This window comes from Myxocyprinus asiaticus, chromosome 21 (genome assembly GCF_019703515.2).
Source record: "Myxocyprinus asiaticus isolate MX2 ecotype Aquarium Trade chromosome 21, UBuf_Myxa_2, whole genome shotgun sequence".
In the NCBI taxonomy this organism is placed as follows: domain Eukaryota; kingdom Metazoa; phylum Chordata; class Actinopteri; order Cypriniformes; family Catostomidae; genus Myxocyprinus; species Myxocyprinus asiaticus.
The window spans coordinates 857,092-878,963 of record NC_059364.1 but is presented as its reverse complement, the minus strand read 5'-3'; the positions used below and the strand labels follow the sequence as shown (position 1 = coordinate 878,963).

Below are 21,872 nucleotides of genomic sequence, written 5' to 3'. Positions count from 1 at the left end.
TGCCTGGATCAATGGACAAAGCAGCCCAAGCGCAGAGTAGCTCTCCAGCTCTCAACCTCACAGTTCACATTACAGCGCTGCGAGGACCAGTGAGAAGCACGGTGCGAGTCACGAAATCAGGGCCGTTTCTAGGCATAGGTGAACTAGGCGGTCGCCTAGGGTGCCACCTGCTGGGAGGGCGCCAAAGAGGAGGCCTCTGCCATACCACCCCGCACCCAATGGGGGCACCAATAGGGATCTCGCCCAGGGCACCAAAATGGTCTGAAACGGTACTGCATGGAAACATTTGAATTTGGCACAGAATTCTCTGGTGCAAACCTCTCAGTGAGCAAATATTAAACGGCTCAACAAAACAGCACTGACGCTGAGAAAACACAGTGACATGCCCAGACATAAATTAGCATACTTTTCACACATCACCACTTTTACCATGAATTTACTATAGTAACACTAACTGTATTGACTGTAGTATTTCAGGCAGAAATATATTCATAATAAAAATTATATTACTACTATAGCTCTATTAAATGTATAATAGGCTACATTAGGGAAGTGAGGGAATATACATTTTTGTTACAACTATGGCAGTTTATAAATGTTTTTTTCTTTTTACTTTTAATTTTGTATTTGTAATTTTAAATGTGTTTAGGGTACTGTTTTTCTTTACAAAATGCCAAAGTTTGTTTTATAGAAATCATGTTTAATTTTACCATGATAGTGACGATCCATGCTTTATTTTACCTGATGTTACCATGGTCTTGTTACAAATAAATACCACAGTTTAAACTATAAAAACTATGCTACATTTTCATCAGGGCAAATGCAAAATAGATTAAAGGGCTTTAAAGCCCTAAAAATGTATGTACAAAGCTAGTTTTTCTTCTGTGTACAATCTGTTCTCTTTTAATGCAATAAATAAATAAATAAATGGATAGTTTATTGATTGTTTCCTGAATAAAAATAAAATCCATGATTAAAGTAAAACCTTATGTACATTATTAGACATACATAAATAAACAAGGCAATCCCTTAAAGTAGTCAGTTTTAATATTTCATAATGTAATTAGCCTTAAACAGGCTTTATTAAACTAACCAGCTGCAGATAAATAACTGTGGACAAAAAATTAAATAATAATAAAACTTGTACTTGTGACTTGATGTAGACTTGGCCTTGAAAGACTTGAGACTTGACTTGATTTTTGGAGCTACACCACTTCATGTTGCCTGAACAAAATGAAACATATGATATGATTCTGAATGAAACTGCTGCATCACACATTTCTTTGCCTAATCGCCCATTGTGGATGTGACATTCTGTGAATAAAGACCTGTTTAACAACCGTGTATAATAACTACATATACTGTACATGCACGACTAATCCAGATACAATGAAAACATTATTAGAGGTAAAAAGTCATTTTTAATTATTGTTAGATATGATGCATTAATACAGATTTGATGCTCCCGTATCTTTGACTGAGAAGCAGATCTGTAATTAAAATGATTCTTAATTGTTAATTAACTGTATGCTTGTTATGATTTCTATGATGATAAATCCACCACTGAGGAAAAGATGGAAATGCTTATTTTTGGTGAGACAGTTGGCTTATTTTGGGCTTGTTTTTCCAGACCAGGTTGTTTTATTCTCTTGCAAGATCTGGCAACATGGCAATCTGTATTTCACGCACCCCTTAGCACAGAGTAATATCATTTTAAAAAGAACATTATTAACTGTTTTATTTTTTTCTAACCGGTTCCCATTTGAAAATGAGGCTGCAGAACTTCTGAACCGGAACGAAAAAATGCAGTTTTTGCTCAGAACAAACCGAACTTAGTTTTTAGTCCCTGTTTATAATCCACAACTTTAAATCAATAGTTTAAATCATTGGCAATGCTTCATGGGATTGTAGTTCATTCCCTTTTAAAGAAGTTACGTTCACAGACTTTCTGTCTTTTTTTGGCCATAATATGATTCAAAGTGGTGCAGACTTTATGCTGATAGTCTGAAGTTTTACTATTTATCCTTCTGTCAGACATATTCATGTCACGAAATGCATCATTTCCAGTGTTGTGTTTCTCTGAACAGCTCCAGAGATCTTCCAGTCGTTTGTGAGTGGAGGAACAGGTTATGCATTTGAGGTGGACTGGTGGTCGTTGGGCGTGACGATTTTCGAAGTGCTGCGAGGCTGGGTAAGATGAACGACTGCTTTTATGATGGGCGGCTTGTTTGTTGTTTTCTCACATTGTGTACCCAGTTTACATCTGTTACCACCTTAACCCTCCTATTGCGTTCGGGTCATTTTTGACCCGGGAGAGGTATAGAATCATTTTTAAATACCATATAGTTTTTAGTACAGGAACCAAATTTTGTGACTTTGTCAAGACTATCAAAATACACATAATAAAATTTTGACACGGGCATCAATTGTGGCTGTACATATGATATTATGTAGATTTTTTTTACATCTATGAATTAGATTTTCTTTATGCACACTTCACTTACATTAAATACTCTCTCACACACTTTTTTATCTCTCACTGGGACTGCACACACACATACACATACAGTCACACACAGACACACACACATTCCTGTATAAAACACACATAAGAGATGTAACAAACGTAACAAATAAATTAAATTAAAGGTACTACTGTCTAAAGGGGGTGTGACGAGAGCAAAAGTTCATGCACACATTAGTCTAAACAGGGCTTGAAAGAGGAAATCATCCACATTTTTACTCTGCAGCATCTGATGAACCAGCTTACATCATACTCACACATCAACATTCAACAGTTCAGTTCATTAGCTTCAAAACAAGAAGTATTAATGTTGTATACTTGAGCTGTAAAGTTGTTTTCATGATGTTTAGTTGAAAAAGAATATTTTGGTTTCATAACTTTTGACCACCAAGATGTATTGAGCAGTTATGAGTAATAGGAAATTCATTAAAATTACTAGTAATTCTCACATTAGATGTTAATATAAATTGTATATTATGTTATATTTAGATTAAATTTCACAGAAATGTTGATAAAAAAGATGTCTTCACATGTATCACACTGGGTTTGCTGTAGTTAATGTATATTTTGAAATGTCAAAGAATATCTACATTTTATAATAAAAAAAAAAAAAAAAAGCCATATTAATTAATAACTTGTGTATTTGTCAGTTAACATACCAAAAATATAAATCTTTTTACATGTATGAACAGTTAGGAACTTATTAATGGCTTATGATATGGTTTTAGATGAAAACCTTCGTGTTATAAATGATTTATAAGCTTGAAATCCACCGGGTCAAAATTGACCCACGAATGCAAAAGGTGTCTGCAGATTCTGAATGCAATAGGAGGGTTAAGCTGCTAGCTGTTGGAACATGGGAGCTGGTCTGATATTAACTTCCTTAAGCTAGTAACTGGTTTGTTGTTGGTCTAAGATGGTCAAGATGGATCAGCTAGAAACCAGCTACAATGTTTCAAACAGCTGATTCAATTTAAGCGGGATTTTTCCATTAGGGTTACACCATAATTTGCTCACTGATGGATAGACCAGGATGACTGGCCACCAGTATGTCTAGTGCTTTGGACACCAATTCCAAGAATGAGATGCTGGTGTAATCAACAGTATAAACCAGTCTGGACCAGCAAAGAAAGAGTGGCCCATAAAGGTCTTTTCAGTAGTGTAGCTGTCCTGTTTGATTTATGATTTTGATGTTTTTAGCATTTGATGTCTTCAATCCTTTATTCTGCTTAACTCTCTCTCTCTCAGAGGCCTTATGATATTCACGCCAGTAACTCCGTCGAGTCTCTTCTGCAGTTGTTCGGTACAGTCAGTGTTCAGTACAGCTCAACATGGCACAAAGATCTCATCGCACTGCTGAGAAAGGTGAGACCAACACAAGCAAATCGAGACAAATTAAAAATATTAACAATCGAAAATATATATTATGAATTGTTAGGGTGTCCAGGGTGATTTCTAGGGCTGGTCAGTGTCAAAAGAGTCTCTATAATATTCTGCTTTCTAGACAGATCACGAAAGTATAGTGATGTTGGCCGTAGCAAACAACAGTGATGAGGATGCAAAATAAACTGAAAATAGACAGAAAAGATGCAGGAGCCTGAATATTACAGGGGAGAATAAATGATGTGATTAAGAGAGAGGAAATGATAACAACGAGGTGGAGAGATCATAAAGAGAGTAGTTTGAAGAAAATGAGAACTGGAATACTGATGGAGAGATGACGAGAAATATTATTAGAGATGAGATGTTAAAGTCGTTTAGTAGAGGAACGAGATATGGAAGCGATTGTGGGTGGGTCGTTAGCTGTGACTGATGAAAGAGAAGTGAGGGGAATTAAAGCAGTTGAGTTGAGAGATGAAGGAAGGTCAGTGTGAAAGAGTAACAGAAGAGCTTCTCACATTTCGTTGGGTTCGTTTTTTAAGCCCTTTATTGAGTTGGGTTGGGCATCAATGCAGATTTGTCATTAAGATCTTGATTCTGTTAGATTCTTTTCCAATTAATTTGGGTATATTTCAGTTTTAATGTCCATATTAAAGCATTTTGATGATTCTCAATACCAGTTTTTGATACACTACAAAATTATGTCAATTTCAATGTCAGGATTATTTATATAGCACACTACAACAGTAGTTTAGCAATGTGCTGTACAACCAGTATAAATGAAAGTAAACAAATTAAGGACAAAATAAAATACAAAAAATACTAATTTGAGTAAACAATGTTTCAAGTTATCAAGTAATCATTCAAAACAGGTAAACTGGCAGTAATAAAATAAGAACAAAGAATCAAATTACAAGCAACAGAACTGATAAAAACAATAGAACAAAGATACAAATGAAGAAAACAGCAGTATAAAGTATTCAAGTAAACATAAATTTAAAACTACTTAAATTACTGGTGTTCACTGTGTGATTATAATACATGGATACATTTTAAAGCTACTAAAGCTCTCCATCCGAGAGCAGTGAGTGGTTTTCTCTCTTTTTATTATTATTATTTTTGTTTGATTATCATTAACGACACACCAGACAGCACAGCCTGATCTCACATAAAATTCGGCAAGTGTGTGCCGATTTTTCTTTAGCCGAAATCGGTATACTTTGACCGAATTTGATAACACTGCCCCCAGAGGCTAAAGCGGTAAGTGTTTCAGTGCATATAAACAAGTGTGACATCCATTTATATCCAGGAGAGGTGTAAAAAGAATTGTTTTCAGCTGAACAGGGTGTAAAACAGTGAAGAGAAATGCTTATTTTATTTAATGTGCCCCCCAACCAAAAACCAAATCTAACCATAACCATTAGTAGAGACAAAATAGAATGTTAGTGATAAAAATGCAACCTCCTTATCATGCTCGTGATTGTTTATACAAACGTGATTACTTCCTCGTTTGAATGGGGATTGAACTGTGGTCTCCCATGCAACTGACGCAACGTGCTACCAGTCGTGCCACGAGGGAAAATAATTGTTGTTGAGCCGTTCCAAATATGTCCGATGGGAGATAGGGCATGTCAGTGAGTCGGCATAGTCACTTCCGGTTTCGCTAGGCGCTGGTCTAGAAACAGCTTAAAATGGCATTTTATATGAGGTGTTTACAGAAAAAGGGATTTAAAATGTATTGTAGCATCACAATGAAGACACAGGAGGCCGATCTCATAAACAGTGTGCTTCTTTAAGGCTGTTGTTGGCCACAACCACACCATACACTCTGTAATTGTTAGGCGAAACACGCTTGTCTTGGATCACGTGGCTTGTTGAGCGTGTTTCCGTGGAGACCTAGCGCATGTGGAGGCTTTACGCTATTCTCCGCGGCATCCATGCACAACTCACTACGCACCCCACCGAGAGCGAGAACAACATTATAGCAACCACAAGGAGGTTACCCCATGTGACCCTACCCTCCCTAGCAACCGGGCCTATTGGTTGCTTAGGAGACCTGACTGGAGTCACTCAGCACACCCTGGGATTTGAGCTTAAGACTTCAGGGGTGGTAGTCAGTGTCTTTACTTGCTGAGCTACCCAGGCCCCCCCTTATTGTAAAGTGTTACCCACAATTTTAACACTATTTACTTCATACCGTTGGTCAGCTTCTCGCTGCTGGTTGAAACACACAACACTGTAAAGAGGATGTAATCTCCTGCCGCTGATAAACCACTCTCCTCTCTTTCTTTACTTGTAAACATGCTCAAGATGGTCTCAACCAAGTCTTTAACAAGTCTCCTTTGGAAGTCTCTTCTCAAAGCAACAATAAAGCCCACTTACACAGCTGTGCAATCTGTGTGATCTCACTCAGTGTCAATGAGCGCTCATACGACTGGACGCAAACATGCACACACTCAGTGGCGAAAGCTCACCGGTGCCATCTTGTGCACCTAGCCAATTAAGATGCCTTTACACTTCAAGTCAATATTTTGATACAAATCTGCTTTTTTCTCCCTCTGTTTACGTTAGACATAAATGACTGTTTAAATAAACACCTCACCAAGATGGCATTTTCACAGAGTTTTGAGGTGTATTTTGCCATTTAAGCCCGCATCCGTATTACCAGGACTCCTGTCAGTCAGTTAACCCTTTAAGCTTGGATGGTGTAGAATGAAACTGGGAACAATTTCAAGTGTGAAAAGCCCAACAGAGAGATGGAGGATGAGAACAAACACACACACACACACACACACACACACAAACACACACACAGTAGAAATGAAGCGTTCACACATTCACATTCCGGTTGTCAGCGCTCTGGTTCAGGCGTGTCCGTCTCATCAGTCTCTGTGGATTGATTCTTTCTGTCTGAAGCGTTTGGGAATTACAGCACACGACTGCACCCAAAACCATCTGCAGATAGCGTTTCCTTGACAACCGATAACAACGAGGAGCATGTCCTGTCTGTGCGCTGTGGGGGTGTGATACAGTCGTGCTGTCAGCGTTTTATATAAACATCACACACTTGATAAGAGAAGAACTTTTTTAGACAAACAAAACTCTGTTTTAAAATTAATAGTCCCTGATTGTCTGAATCTCAGCTGTCAACTCAACAGCACCACCTATATGTGATTATACAGTGGCAAGAAAAAGTATGTGAACCCTTTGGAATTATCTGCATTTATGTATAAATGTGTCTTAAAATCTGGCTTGATCTTCATCTAAGTTGTAATAATGAACAAACACTGTTTGTTTTAACTAATAACACACAAATTATTGTATTGTTCCTATACAGGTTGTTATATTAAATACATCATTCAAACATTTACAATGTAGATTGGAAAAGTATGGGAATCCTTAGGCTAATGATGTCAACATAAGCGAATTAGAGTAAGGAGTTGGCAAACCTGGCATCCAATTAATGAAACGAGATTGGAGGTGTGGGTTAGAGCTACTTTGACTTATGAAAAGCACTCAAACATTTTGAGTTTGCTATTCACAAGAAGCATCTGCTGTCATGGACCATGCCTCACAAAAAAGAGATCTCAGAAGACGATCAAGAATTGTTGCTTTGCATGAAGCTGGAAAGGGTTACAAAGTTGTCTTGAAGAGTTTAGATATTCATCTGTCCACAGTTAGATAAATTGTCTATAAATGGAGATGATTTAGTACTATAGGTACTCTCTCTAGAAGTGGCCGTCCAGCCAAGATGACTCAAAGGGCACACCGCAGAATGCTCAATGAGGTAAAAAGGAATCCTAGAGTGACAGATAAAGACTTGAAGGAATCATTGGAACTGGTTAACATCTCTGTTCATGAGTCTACTATACAGAAAACATTAAACAGGTATGGTGTTCATGGCAGGACATCATGAAGGAAGCCGCTGCTTTCCAACAAAAACATTGCAGCACGTCTGAAGTTTGCCAAAGATCACTTTGGCACTCCACAAAGCTAATGTAAAAATGTTTTTGGACTGATGAATCTAAGGTTGAATTGTTTGGGAAGAACATGCAGCACTATGTATTTATGTAAAGGGCACCGCATACCAACATGAAAACATCATCCCAACGGTGAAGTACAGTTTAGGGAGCATCATGATTTGGGGCTTCTTTGCTGCTTCAGGGCCTGGACCACTTTCCATCATCGAGTGAAAGTTGAATTCCCAAATTTATCAAGATATCCTACAGGATAATGTCAGGGTGTCTGTGCACCAGCTGAAGCTCAGTAGAAGTTGGGTGATGCAGCAGGACAATGACCCTAAACATCGAAGTAAATCCACTACAGAATGGCTTCAAAAAAAGAAAATCAAACTTTTGGAGTGTCCCAGTCAGAGTCCAGACCTTAACCCAATAGAGATGCTGTGGAATGACCTCAAGAGAGACACCAGACATCCTAAGAATATATCTGAACTGAAGCAGTTCTGTAAGGAAGAATGGTCCAAAATTCCTTCTGAACGTTGTGCAGGTCTAATCCGCAGCTACCAGAAACACTTGGTTGAGGTTATTACTGCCAAAGGAGGATCGACCAGTTATTAACTCCAAGGGTTCACATACTTTTTCCACAGCACTGTGAATGTTTAATGGGATGTGTTCAATAAAGACATAAAAGATTATAGTTGTTTGTGTGTTGTTAGTTTAAGCACATTGTGTTTGTCTATACTTGTGACTGATGAAGATGAGATCACATTTTATGAGCAATTAATGAAGAAAACCAGCAAATTCCAAAGGGTTCACATACTTTTTCTTGCCACTGTAGAGGTGAAAGTTTGAATTTCATGGTTGTGTGAGTTTATTGGCAAATTAAATGTTGCTTTTCTGTGGTGTTGTACAAAGTATCCAATTTTGACACATAAGTAACAGTAAAAAATACCTTCTATGGACATTAATTAAAGTAACTCATGAGAAAAACAAGTAGAAGTAGTAAAGGAACCAATATTAAATGTACTTAAAAGGATAGTTCACCCAGAAATGATCATTCTCGCATCATTTACTCTCTCTTATGCTGAATATACTCAAAGTAGAAATATTCAAAAACTGTACTTAAGTACTGTACTTAATTCGTTACTATACACCTCTGGTTTTCATGTTATTATAGAAAAAGAATTTCCAAATCAGCTTTAAGTCAACATGAAATCAAAATCGACTCTATTTACTGTCTTTAAGGTGTCTTTAATGTTAAAATACTCCTATTTCAGCTTATAATGCAGAGACAACTCTAAGTATGCTTTTTGTTGGGCGATTCGTAGGCCTGATTTGCCCGACACAGCAACATTTGCTCATCCAATAGCATGAGTTTGGGGCGGGACTATCGTTTTGTCTAACCAATAACCCTCTTTTTACAATCCATTTAATTCCTGATGGATAAAATCAAGTCCCACCTTTCTTTTTGCTGTTGTTATTGTTGAATATCACTTTGAAATACGTCACATTACTGAAGTAAAATGGGTTGTGAATGCTGTTTCATGTTGACTTTAAAGACTATTTAACAGAATCTACACGTTTATTGTTGGTGTCTGCATGTGTAAATTTGTTTGTTTGTTCTGACCATCTCTATTTTTTTTGTGGGGGGGGGGAAGGGGGGGTTGTTGGAGTTGATGTTTTTATTCTCTCTTGTTTTATTGTGTTTTATTCTGTAGTTATTAACTGTAAAACCAGAGCATCGCTTCAGTAGTCTGGCTCAAATGCAGACGGCTCTGTACCTCTCTGATGTCAACTGGGATGATGTGTATGAGAAGAAGATGGAGCCCGGCTTTGTTCCCAATGTGAGATCAACCTAAATTAGTGACAACAAACAAACATAAAACCACGATCCAAAATGATCACTCGCCAAGCACCAAATGTGTGTGAAAATTGGCAACTTTAACTTGGCCAGTTGGAAATTGCATAATAATTATCTAAATGCGTCCAGTAGCCATTCACTGCCATTGACAGGAGAGGCAAAAAAGGAATTTTGAACGCTGCATACTTATATGTGCATTCAGAGACACACAATGAACAGAAATGACTATAGAGTGCACATACAGATCAAGACAAGTATGGGCCATTGTACTGAATTAGTTCAAACTGCAGCACAACAATAAAAAGAACTATTAAAAAAAAATTATGAATTAAGATATCGACTATTTCATAAGAATATGTTATGATCTATTTAAACCCAAGGCATTAATTTAGATAATAATAAGCTAAATATACAGTATACAAAAACATACTTTATAGAGTACTTTCTCTTAGGAAATGGCCATCCCAAAACCCTAACCCCTAACTGAGACTGCAACCTTGTCCATGATGGCCGTATAGTGAGTAGTTATATCCCATCATTTTAAATTAAATGTGCCCTAAAATCTGAAAAATCAGTGTGTAACTTTAAGATTTGTCACGACCAAACATATTCTCTGTTTTTTTTTTTGTTGTTTTTTTTTACTTTTTCTCCCAATTTGGAATTCCCAATTCCTAATGTGCTTTTAAGTCCTTGTGGTGGTGTAGTGATTCGCCTCAATCCGGGTGGCGGAGGACAAATCTCAGTTGCCTCTGTGTCTGAGACTGTCAACCCGCGCATCTTATCACGTGGCTTGTTGAGTGCATTGCCACGGAGACATAGAGCGTGTGGAGGCTTCATGCCATCCACTGCGGCAACCACGCTCAACTCACCACGTCACCCACCGAGAACGAACCACATTATAGTGACCACGAGGAGGTTACCTCATGTGACTCTACCCTCCCTGGCAACTGGGCCAATTTGGTTGCTTAGGAGACCTGGCTGGAGTCACTCAGCACGCCCTGGGAAATCGAACTAGCGAGCTAGCGAACTCCAGGGGTGGTAGCCAGCGTATTTTACCACTGAGCTACCCAGGCCCCCACTTGTTTGGGTTTTAATCTAAAATATTATGTTTTATGGGGGGCCTGGGTAGCTCAGTGAGTAAAGACGCTAACTTCATGAGTTCGAATCCAGGGCGTGCTGAGTGACTCCAGCCAGGTCTCCTCCGTGGGGCGTGTGGTGAGTTGTGCGTGGATGCCGCGGAGAATAGCATGAAGCCTCCACACGCACTACGTCTCTGCGGTAATGCGCTCAACAAGCCACGTGATAAGATGCGTGGATTGACGGTCTCAGACGCGGAGGCAACTGAGATTCGTCCTCCGCCACCCTGATTGAGGCGAGTCACTACGCCACCACGAGAACTTAGAGCGCATTGGGAATTGGGCATTCCAAATTGGGGAGAAATATTTTTTTTTTTATGTAGGTACAAATGTTCAAAGCGTATAATTTTTTTCATAATAATCATAAGATAAAATTAGCTCAAATTAAAATGAGCTAAAAATTTGCACTACCGAAACAGATGATAACGTGTCTTTATTGACATGATTATTTCAGTAGTGACAAAATGTTATTTTTAACCATTCATTTTAAGTCAAAACATCATATTTTAGTTTAAAACCCCAAAAAGTTTATTTGACCATTATTTAACATTTTTAAAGTTGCACACTGATTTTTCTGATTTTGGTGCACATTTACTTCAAAATGATGATAACTGTTCACCATACAGCCATGATGGACATGGATGCAGTTTCACTTACTAGTTGTATTTTGTTGATCTATTTGTTTTGTTACAGACTGTTTGAACATTAGTAATAACATTAGTTATCAAAGTTCTCTGAAGTCAGCTAAATCTTAATATTAATGCTATTGTTGAGCTTTGATTATTTAAACTGAAACCCCTTGAGTTATTATTTTAAACTAGTCCTCGTCAGTATAGAAAACAAGCTTTACTTCAATGGCAATTCAGAAGTAGAGTTTGTCCTTCCAAATACAGATGATGAGAACAATTATTTATTTATTAATTCATTATACATCATAAAACATTTGTGTTTGTAATATTTACAACATAATACATTTTAAGAATTAAGATTATGCAAAAAAAAAAAAAAAAAATAGAGAACAGAGAATATGATATAACAAAACGTCAAAATGTCACTACCAAAATACCTGGTGTACAACTGAGTTATTAATGGTTGATTATCTGTTAAATTCCATATATCATTAACTCTCATATCAATACGATCAAATGTATGTATTTTACAGAGAAAATTTCCATTTAGATTTTGATGAATCTTATAAACTGAACTTTGAAATGTGTTAAAATTGTCATTTTAATTTATTTGGCTTTGATAATCTTCTAGAAAAAAATCCTTAAAAATACTCTTTAGAAGGGGAATGTAAACATATTATTAATAAATAAATATAATCCTTTTTATCATAGTGTATTTCCGTGTTTTGGAAGGAAAAGCATTCCATAAAAAAACCTGACTGTTCTTTTATTAGATTTGTGTACCTGAGATATGATACAATATACTGTATGTATGGAAAATGTTTTGGGGAAAAAACATACAAATTGTAACTGAGTTTGAACCAGTTTGACAGAAGGGTCCATTTACAAACTTTATTTGTCAATTTGCTAACGCACATTTATACTTATTTAAAAATGATATCACTTATATTTATATTTAAAGCATTTAATAAACACTCTTATCAGAGCAACATTCCTCTATAGTGTTTAACGTGTCGTATTTTTGCTGTGTGTGCACAGAAAGGTCGTCTGCATTGCGACCCGACCTTTGAACTAGAAGAGATGATTCTGGAGTCTCGTCCACTTCATAAAAAGAAAAAACGACTCGCCAAAAACAGATCGAGAGACAACAGCAAAGATTCACAGTCTGTGAGTGACACATCTAACACACACCTCCTCATATCTTGTAGTCTCTGCTGAAAAATACTCCTCAAAATGACATTAGAGTTTCTAGTTGTATGTGACATTTGAGAATAATCTCTCAGATAATGTTGTTCTGTTCTGGAGTTTAATTCTCATGCTGGTCAGGTGTCATGCCGCTGAAGGGCGAAAGGCCAAAACTATTATTCTGAGTTTGTCCATCAAACACACACTCAAATGCATCTGTGCACGCAGAACTCGACTCAGATTTCCACAGAATAGGAACAGCAATTATTTACAAAGTTCTGCAGGAAATCATTTGGATAATTTGACTATGCTTTCAGCTTCCAGTAAGTGGCCGTTCACACAGGATGGTGTTCTTGCTTTCAACAAATCTAGACGAGTATGGAATGGAATAAAATGCAGGCGTCTCAAGACACATTTTTAAAAGTTCACTGTTTTTGTTTTGTTTTTCTCCCCAATTTGGAATGCCCAATTCCCAATGCGCTCTAAGTCCTCATGGTGGCGTAGTGACTCGCCTCAATCCGGGTGGCGGAGGATGAATCTCAGTTGCCTCCGCATCTGAGATCGTCAATCCACGCATCTAATCACATAGCTTGTTGAGTGCGTTACCGCGGAGACCTAGCGCACGTGGAGGCTTCATGCTATCTCCGCGGCATCCACACACAACTCACCACGCACCCCACCGAGAGCGAGAACCACATTATAGTGACCACGAGGAGGTTACCCCATGTGACACTACCCTCCCTAGCAACTGGGCCAATTTGGTTGCTTAGGAGACCTGGCTGGAGTCACTCAGCACACCCTGGATTTGAACTCGCGACTCCAGGTGTGGTAGTCAGCGTCAATACTCACTGAGCTATCCAGGCCCTCATGTTCACTGTTTTTAACTTGACACAGCATCTTAAAAACTCGGTTCTTGTGGCGCAAGACGCTGAAGTAACAGCATAATACATCACAACAGTCAAAGAATTTCATCTAGTGCAGGTTTACATAGAAAAAGGTTTGGTTTGAAAGTTGGTAGGGACATATAACAAGGATAATATTCAAAATTTTGACATTAAGGAAATGTGAGGAAGTCATTCTGGTAATACAGTCAAAATAACAATGTCATATAACAAGTCTGCCCCACCATGTTAAATATTAGCCTTTTGTTTTAAGATGTTTTTTTTTCTCCCAATTTGGAATGCCCAATTCCCAATGTGCTTTTAAGTCCTTGTGGTTGTGTAGTGATTCGCCTCAATCCAGGTGGTGGAGGATGAATCCCAGTTGCCTCTGCATCTGAGAAAGTCAACCTGCACATCTTATCACATGGCTTGTTGAGCACGTTGCCATGGAGACATAGTACATGTGGAGGCTTCACACCATCCACTGTGGCAACCACGCTCAACTCACCATGTGCCCCACCGAGAACGAACCACATTATAGCAACCATGAGGAGTTTACCCCATGTGACTCTACCCTCCCTAGCAACCAGGCCAATTTGGTTGCTTAGAAGACCTGGCTGGAGTCACTCAGCACACCTTGGGATTTGAACAAGCAAGCTAGTGAGCTAGCGAACTCCAGGGGTGGTAGCCAGTGTATTTTACCACTGAGCTACCCAGGCCACCCTGTTTTAAGAATTTCTAAAGAATAAACAAATTAAGAACTGGCCCCTATGGGCTGCACGGTTAAGAGTTAAAATGTGATGTGAGATAAACTTGAATAATATGCAGCGATATGCAATGCGATAAAACTAAGAACAATGGGTCAAAATGAAATGATAGCTTTTTCAAGAAGGTTTACCTCAAGAAAATGATATCCAAGGGACATAAAGTGACAGTCTGTAAAATGTATTATCCAGCATTAAACAAATGGAAATCTAAACAAAGGGTAATTTAACAATTTGCATGTGCAAAATGACATCAAATTATGAGAATGGAACATTGTAACATTGACATTTTCCCACACTTTCTGCTTTCCAACTCCCTTCACTCCCACATAATCTTTTCTCATATTGTTTATTAATATACTGTATATTAATTATATATATATATAGATAGATAGATAGATAGATAAAATAATAATATAATAGAGCCTATTTTCGACTACACTGGATGTGTTGTCTCATTTGATTCACTAAAGAGAATCGGTTCATAAGAGTCAGAATACACGTGCTGGATGTTGTGTTCCCCCCGTGAAGACAAACTCATCTGAAAGACGTACTTGCCATTTGTTTGCGGAATACAGCCTTTCTATCTCACCAACATTCAATTAACGGATATTCACAACTCGGGAAAATATGTTTTCTTTTGCCATGGGGCTGTAGATAGGGGAGCACCACTGCTGGAAAACTGCAAGAAACTGTTGCTTCACGTGAAGCGAGAATTAAGTGCAGCTTTTTCTGTTTCACGATGTTTTCGAACCTGTGCTTGAGTGGAAAATGATCCGTCTGCAGCACTGGCGCATACACACTTTGGTCAGACTGGAAGAAATGCGATTAAAGCGTTTACATTTTGATTATAAGCATAATCACAATATCATAATCACAATATTCTGTTTAATAATCACATTGTAATCGTATTATCAGGGTGCATGTAAACGTAGCCAGTGTTATCCTGCTGTATTCTTTGTGATTCCAGAAATCCAAATCCATCATGATGAACCGCACCTCTCTAATCTGATCACAGTTAATTGAGATGGTTGTGATGTCAGCTGTATTTCAGCGAGACTCATTCACGTGTTGTGGCAAAGAGACAGCGAGTCGCTCTGAAGTTGAGCTATTGTGCTCTGTAAATGCAGGAGTGGATGGATTATCACCTGGATGATTAAATTATGAGGCTCTCAGTGCTGTTGTCAGGCCTGCAGATTCTCCAGGCTATTTTTGGTTCCAAACATCAGATATGAAGCTCAGCAGAACAGCACAAGATTCTGCTCAGGGAACTAAAGGTGTAGGAGGTTAACACTGTCTGACTGCTAGTTACTTGATTGATTCACTCGTTTCTTTATTTTGTCTTTGTGCTCTTCAACCTCAGGAGAACGAGTATCTTCAGGAGTGCCTTGAAGTCGTCCAGCAGGAGTTCATGATCTTCAACCGTGAAAAGTGAGACTACATCAAACACTATAGGGCTGTTCCAAACACTAGTGAGCTGCCAAACGAAATAGCATTTTGAGTTACAAGTTAGCTCCTACTAGATCGCTTCAAATCAGTGACTTGTCCCATGATAGTTGGGATGCTGCCTTAGAAGATATCTGCTTATGTAGACAGTAGATAGCAAGGCAGCTACTAGGGTTTTAAAACGGAGTGTGTGTCACTTTAAATGTTCGATATCAAGCATTTTTATCACTTGATATTTCAGAGTCAGTGTGTTTACACTGCTGGGGTGTGGATTGAATGTGAACTCATATTTACCATGGTGAAACTCTGCAGTAATAGTCTCTCTCCTGAGAGGAAAAATATCATTGCAGTCATGCTCTAAATTATTACCTTATTTATTATTAACCAGTGTCTGCACACACTGCTTCCCTGCCTCTCTCGCTCTCTCTCTCTCTGCTGTAATTTATGTTTCTGATGCTATATTTAAAACTGACACATTATTCATGAACGTTTATTTTACACATCACAGAATTTGCTGCTGTATACAGTATCTGCCTGTGTGACACACTTCCCACATTTGAGCTCTGATTATTAGTTGTGTTTGTTAAGTCACACATCACTTTTACTATTGCTTATACTTACGATGAGTGATTGAATAAACCCTTTAAGGGTAAGTATTAAATGTTCAGTGTGTAAGTGGTCCTGTTACAGACATGAATGATTCCTCAAATCATGTGTGTTGTTGAGGAGAAATGTGCTGTTACTTTACTAAGAGATCACACTTACCATTTTCACCTGAAAACCCCATAGACTTACACTGAAGGAGGGACTCCAGTCAGATCTCTTCCAACACCCTTTTAACTGCCCCAGCAAGCTAACAACCGCCAAGAACACCCTATCAACCACACCGACCATCTAGCAACCTCCCCCAAAACCCTAGCAACCACCTAGCAAACACACAGAACACCATAGGAACTACTCACAACCATCTAGCAACCACTCTAAAACCCTAGCAGCCACCCAGAACACCATAGCAACCACTCACAACAACCTAGAAACCACCCCAAAACCCTAGCAACCACCCCCAACAACCTAGCAGCCACCCCAAAACCCTAGCAACCACACCCCACCACCTAGCAACTACACAAACGCCCTAGCAACCACCCTAGAAACCACTCCCAACACTCTAGCAACCACCCAAGAAGCCATTCCCAACACCTTAGAAACCGGTGAGCAATCACACCTAACCACCCCAATCGCCTAGTAACCACTCCCAACCAGCTAACAACCACCAAGAACACCCTAGAAACCACCCCAGACCACCTAGCAGCCACTCACAACCGCCTAGAAACCACCACAAAACCCTAGCAACCACCCCCAATGCCCTAGTAACCACCCTAAAAACCACTCCCAATGTTCTAGCAAAAACAACTTCCTGCACCCTAAAAACCGATGAGCAATCACTCCCAACCACCCCAATCCCCTAGCCACCACCTATCAACCTCCCCAAACACCCTAGAAACCACTCACAACCACCTAGCAACCACCCCCAACCACCTAGCAACTACCCCAATGCCCTAGCAACCACCCTAAAAATGCTCTCAACAACCTAGCAACCACCCTAGAAACCACTCCCATCACCCTAGCAATCATTAAGCAATCATACCCAAACACCTCAATGCCCTAGCAACCACTCCCAACCACATAGCAACCACCTAGAAACCTCCCCCAACACCATAGCAACCACCCTTAACCACATAGCAACCACTCCAAACACCCTAAGAACCACCCAGCGATCACCCCCTACCACCCCAATGCCCTAGCAACCACCCTATAAACCAAACCCAACACCCTAGCAACCAACCAAATAGCAATCACCCCCAACCACCCCAATGCCCTAGCACCCACTCATGACCACCTAGCGGCCACCTCAAACCACCTGTCAATCACCCAGAACACCCTAGCAACCACCCAAAAACCCTAGCAACCACTCCCAACCACCTAGAAACCACCCCAATACCCTAGCAACCACCTAGGAACCTCCCCCAACAACCTAGCAACCACCTAGCCACCTCCTCCCAACACCATAGCAACCACCTTTAACCACCTAGCAACCACTCCTAACACCCTAAGAATCACCCAGCAAATTACCCCGCAACCATTTAGCAACCAACCCAACCTCAATAACACCCTAGTAACCACTCAGAACAGCATTGTGATGGTGAGTTTTGCATAGCCTAACATCATTCATATTTTTCTCAGAAAATGTAAAAATCGAGTTTTGTGTGAATTATTTGCACTGTGTCTGTATTAGACTGTGTTTGTGTGCAGGTCCTGTGTGTGTGTGTTTGTACGTTACATGTAGTATGGTTATATGAGTAGATTATTAAATGCAGTCATCACATGTTGCTGTTGTTGGTGTGGTATGAACTCTGCTGTTGTTTTTATGTGTTGAGGTTAAACCGTCGTCAGGAGGAGGGCGGGATGGGAGCAGACGGCGAGGGAGCTGAAGGAGATCCAGACGGGGAGGGTGAAGAGGCTGAGGGAGGAACAGAAGATGAAGAACCCGAGATCGAACCCGAGACCTCCAAACTGAGCATGTGCGGTTCAGTGTGCTCATCTCCTGGAAGCTGCTAGCACCCTTGTTGACCTTAGCGGTGATGGCGTGCTCACTATGCCTTTAAACTCTCTCATATTCCACGCGGCACTGAGAAAAGCGTTCACGCGAGACATGACAGACCTTTACGCCTTCTCGTGACACAGGTGAACACAACACAATTCTCAGCCTTCATCATGAGTGTTCCAGTAGTGTTCTTCTGTTCCTAGATTAAGTTTGAACTTCTATGCAACATACTGTAACTCTTCAGCATGATGTAAAATAGAGATTTTAGAGGCAATTCAACAACGTAAGACTGTAAGCTTGAGTCAGATGACACACACTGAAACTGAGCTCACATATTAACATTTGAATAATGGAAATAATGACTGATGTTTGGATTTTCGGTTTAGTTAATTTGTCAGACACGGATTATTTACTTGGTGTCTTGTTCAGTATAACAGTTTAGTAGCCTGTAAGCTAACAGCTGAATAATTGATGACTGACTCTAGAAAGTGATCCACAAAAATCTTCTAAAACCTTAACCCTAACCCCTAACCCTAACTACCCCTAATCTTGCTTTTTTGTTTTTTTTTTTTAAACGTTAGAGGCACAACTCCCATGTTTTTGTAGATAAACTATTTTTACACTTGGCATGAAAAGTGGTTTTAACACTTTACAATAAGGTTGTATTCATTAACATTAGTTAATTACATTAGTTCAGCCATGACAACTCTCGGAAAGATTTTAGCATCTTAATGTGGGTATGAAATGTCTGATATTGGTCTTGACGGACTAGATTTGCTACACCGCTGCTGCTAGAACATACACAGACACAGTGAGTTAAGCATGTGGACAAACAAGCAGATCTACCACCAAGACTTGTGTACTGCTGCTGCTTTGAAGAACCATTTGCATGTGTGTTAGCTAAATGTGCCTGGGCCTGCTTGGCCGAATTGCTTAAACGGCTAGTGACCTGACTCATAATGTGTGTCTGGACCTGGTAAGCCCGGAGCTTATTTAACTAGTGACTTAGCCTAGCTACGTGTGGATTTATTTAAATGAATTACCTAAGATAGCAATGTGTGCCAGTGCCTGATTTGGCTATGACTTAATTTGTTAAAGACGCACTTCTATAGCTGCTTTTCCACCATCGGGCTGAATGGTTCTAAGTACTTGAGCACGGTTTGGCACGGCACGATTATAAACCGTTCACGGCACGGAATTCACGGCACGGTTAGCTTACCGTACTGAAACTTACTTAACCGAGCTGGTTAAATGACTTTAGTTCATGGCGACTCACGATTGTCAATTTGCCAACGCCAAGGTAACTTATAGCACTTTAATTTGTTTCTAGCTTGCCAAGTTTGCTAATATTTGGCTGAAGCTAATAAAAGTTAATAAAAAAATAGTTTATGTTTAGTCTATCTTCCTAATTTTCTGATGATGGTTTAACTAGTAACCTACATTTATTTTTCTTCCTGCCTTTGTCATCAGTGAAGTAGATTACTAGCTTATTTAAACTTATTTTCTCAAATACTATTTTCATATAATATTTTGTCAATAAATATCCTTTTTAGTTTGGGAACTTTTACCTTTCTGTATGTTCGTGTCCGGTGCCATACACAAGGCCTGATGGTAAAGACTTCTCGCCTTGTTCTCTTTACTGTCATTTTGCGACATGGGTGTCTTTTCTGTGAGTAAAACTAGGGAAAAAAGCAGTCCTAAAAACTGGACCATGTGATCATCCTCCATAGCTTACTCGCTCAAATGTTTATCTCTCATGCCGTCGCCAACAGACGGATCTCACCTCACCATAGTGGAAAAAGAAACTGTAACTGCACCAACTGGCCCAGATCGGCACAGAATGGTTTGGTTTTGCGATGAGAACTGTTCGGGCCAATGGTGGAAAAGCGGCTTATGTGTCACAACCAAAAGCAGACCTTATCATGCAAGCTGATAGAAGAAAAAGCCCAGGCAACCACCTGAGCAAATACATTTTCAAAGAAAACTCTCGCGACGCTCAGCAGTGAAACTGGCTTACTTGCAAACCGAGAAAATATAAATGTTAGGCAAAGAGAGAGTACGCAAGTTAATTGACTACCCGATGTGAGCCGACTGGCTTGACATATCACATGTGAGCAAGCGGACTGGCTAACAGATAACCAGTTCAAAGAACCCTTCAAAGTTTCATGCCTGACGAAGATCATTCTGATCAAACATTGCTGTTGTTTTTAAATCAATAAAAGGGAAAAATATAACAGTGTGCGGATTTACTTCTTCAGTTTTATATCAATGCGTTTTGCTTTGAACAGGCACCTGTTGAAGAAGTGTTGGATGTGCGTGCACTTTCCCGCTTTCATTGAACTTTATTTAACATTAACAAACAATTAATAAGTTTACACCACTTATTAATCTTGGTTAATGTTAATATTTGCATATACTAATACAGTTTTAAAATTGAAGTGGTTGATGCATTAGGAAATTATATATATATATATATATATATATAATTATTATTTTTATCAATTAAAATAAACCAAGATTAATAAATGCTTTTAAAAAAGATTGTTCATTGTTAGTTTATGATATCTAATGCACTTTCTAATGTTAATTAATAAAACCTTATTGTAAAGTGTTAGCATTACCTTCTCGATCCTACAGTTAAAATCACACTGTGGTGTCATAATTTTGAAAATCTGTTGAATTGATATTAAATTCATTTATGTGGTTAAAAAACAACTACATTTAATTAGAAAAAACATGTTAATGTGATGTTTGTGATGTGTAAGGTATATCCCACATTTGGAAAATTTTCCCGTTACAAAAATGTAACATTATTTAAATTGGACACACAGGAAGTGACATCATTTGTACCCTTTTCAGCATGGTGGGAATACAAGTAGATAATCTCATTACATTTTCTCAATATTTACACAAATTCTGCAGCATTTACTTGCATTCATTAAGACAATCAATTTATGATAAATATAATTCATCAATCCATGCAAAATATGTTTTTCAAATGAACATTTGGTACTAAACTAGGCTAAATCTGCAACCCTGTTACCCATTCTGGTGTAGGGGTTTTTATCAAATTAGTTTATTTTTTTATTTATTTTATAAGTTATCTTTAGTGCTAGAAATTAACAAAATCACACAAATCATAGTAGATTGGCTTTTATTTATTTATTTATTTATTCTGGAAGAGTTTCAGGTCATATTTTGTATCCTATTCATGGAAAGTGCCATAAAGATAAAAAGTAAGCTCCGAGTGTTTAAGGTGTCTGTGAGAGACTCCATAAACCTACAGTAGATGTACCACAATTCAACATTTAATCATGTGACATCTATAATCATAGACATCAGTAATTCAATTTTCAGATATCAAGCAGTGCAGTGCTGATATGGGAAACTGAAAGTTCAACTAGTAAGAAATTAATTACAGATATCTGTAATTTAATTTTGAACAGAAGTGAATGAGAGATCGTTGTGAAATACTATTAGTGAAAATACACAAAGATATCATCAG

The 21,872-nt window shown here is 38.7% G+C and overlaps 2 protein-coding genes across 2 annotated transcripts in view; one reads left to right on the top strand and one right to left on the bottom strand.

The window, feature by feature from the left end:
* Positions 1-20,810, top strand: part of LOC127411955 (serine/threonine-protein kinase 32C-like) — a 136,215-nt gene extending 115,405 nt beyond the window's left edge. Inside the window, exons 7-12 of the mRNA XM_051647920.1 lie at positions 2,088-2,191; positions 3,773-3,889; positions 9,582-9,707; positions 12,528-12,656; positions 15,683-15,750; positions 18,201-20,810. Coding sequence (XP_051503880.1) covers positions 2,088-2,191; positions 3,773-3,889; positions 9,582-9,707; positions 12,528-12,656; positions 15,683-15,750; positions 18,201-18,381 — 725 coding nt within the window. The 3' untranslated portion in view covers positions 18,382-20,810. The remainder of the gene's footprint in view (positions 1-2,087; positions 2,192-3,772; positions 3,890-9,581; positions 9,708-12,527; positions 12,657-15,682; positions 15,751-18,200) is intronic.
* The window catches only part of LOC127411940 (serum response factor-like), an 896,621-nt gene that overhangs the window by 726,870 nt on the left and 147,879 nt on the right, over positions 1-21,872 (bottom strand). The window lies entirely within an intron of this gene.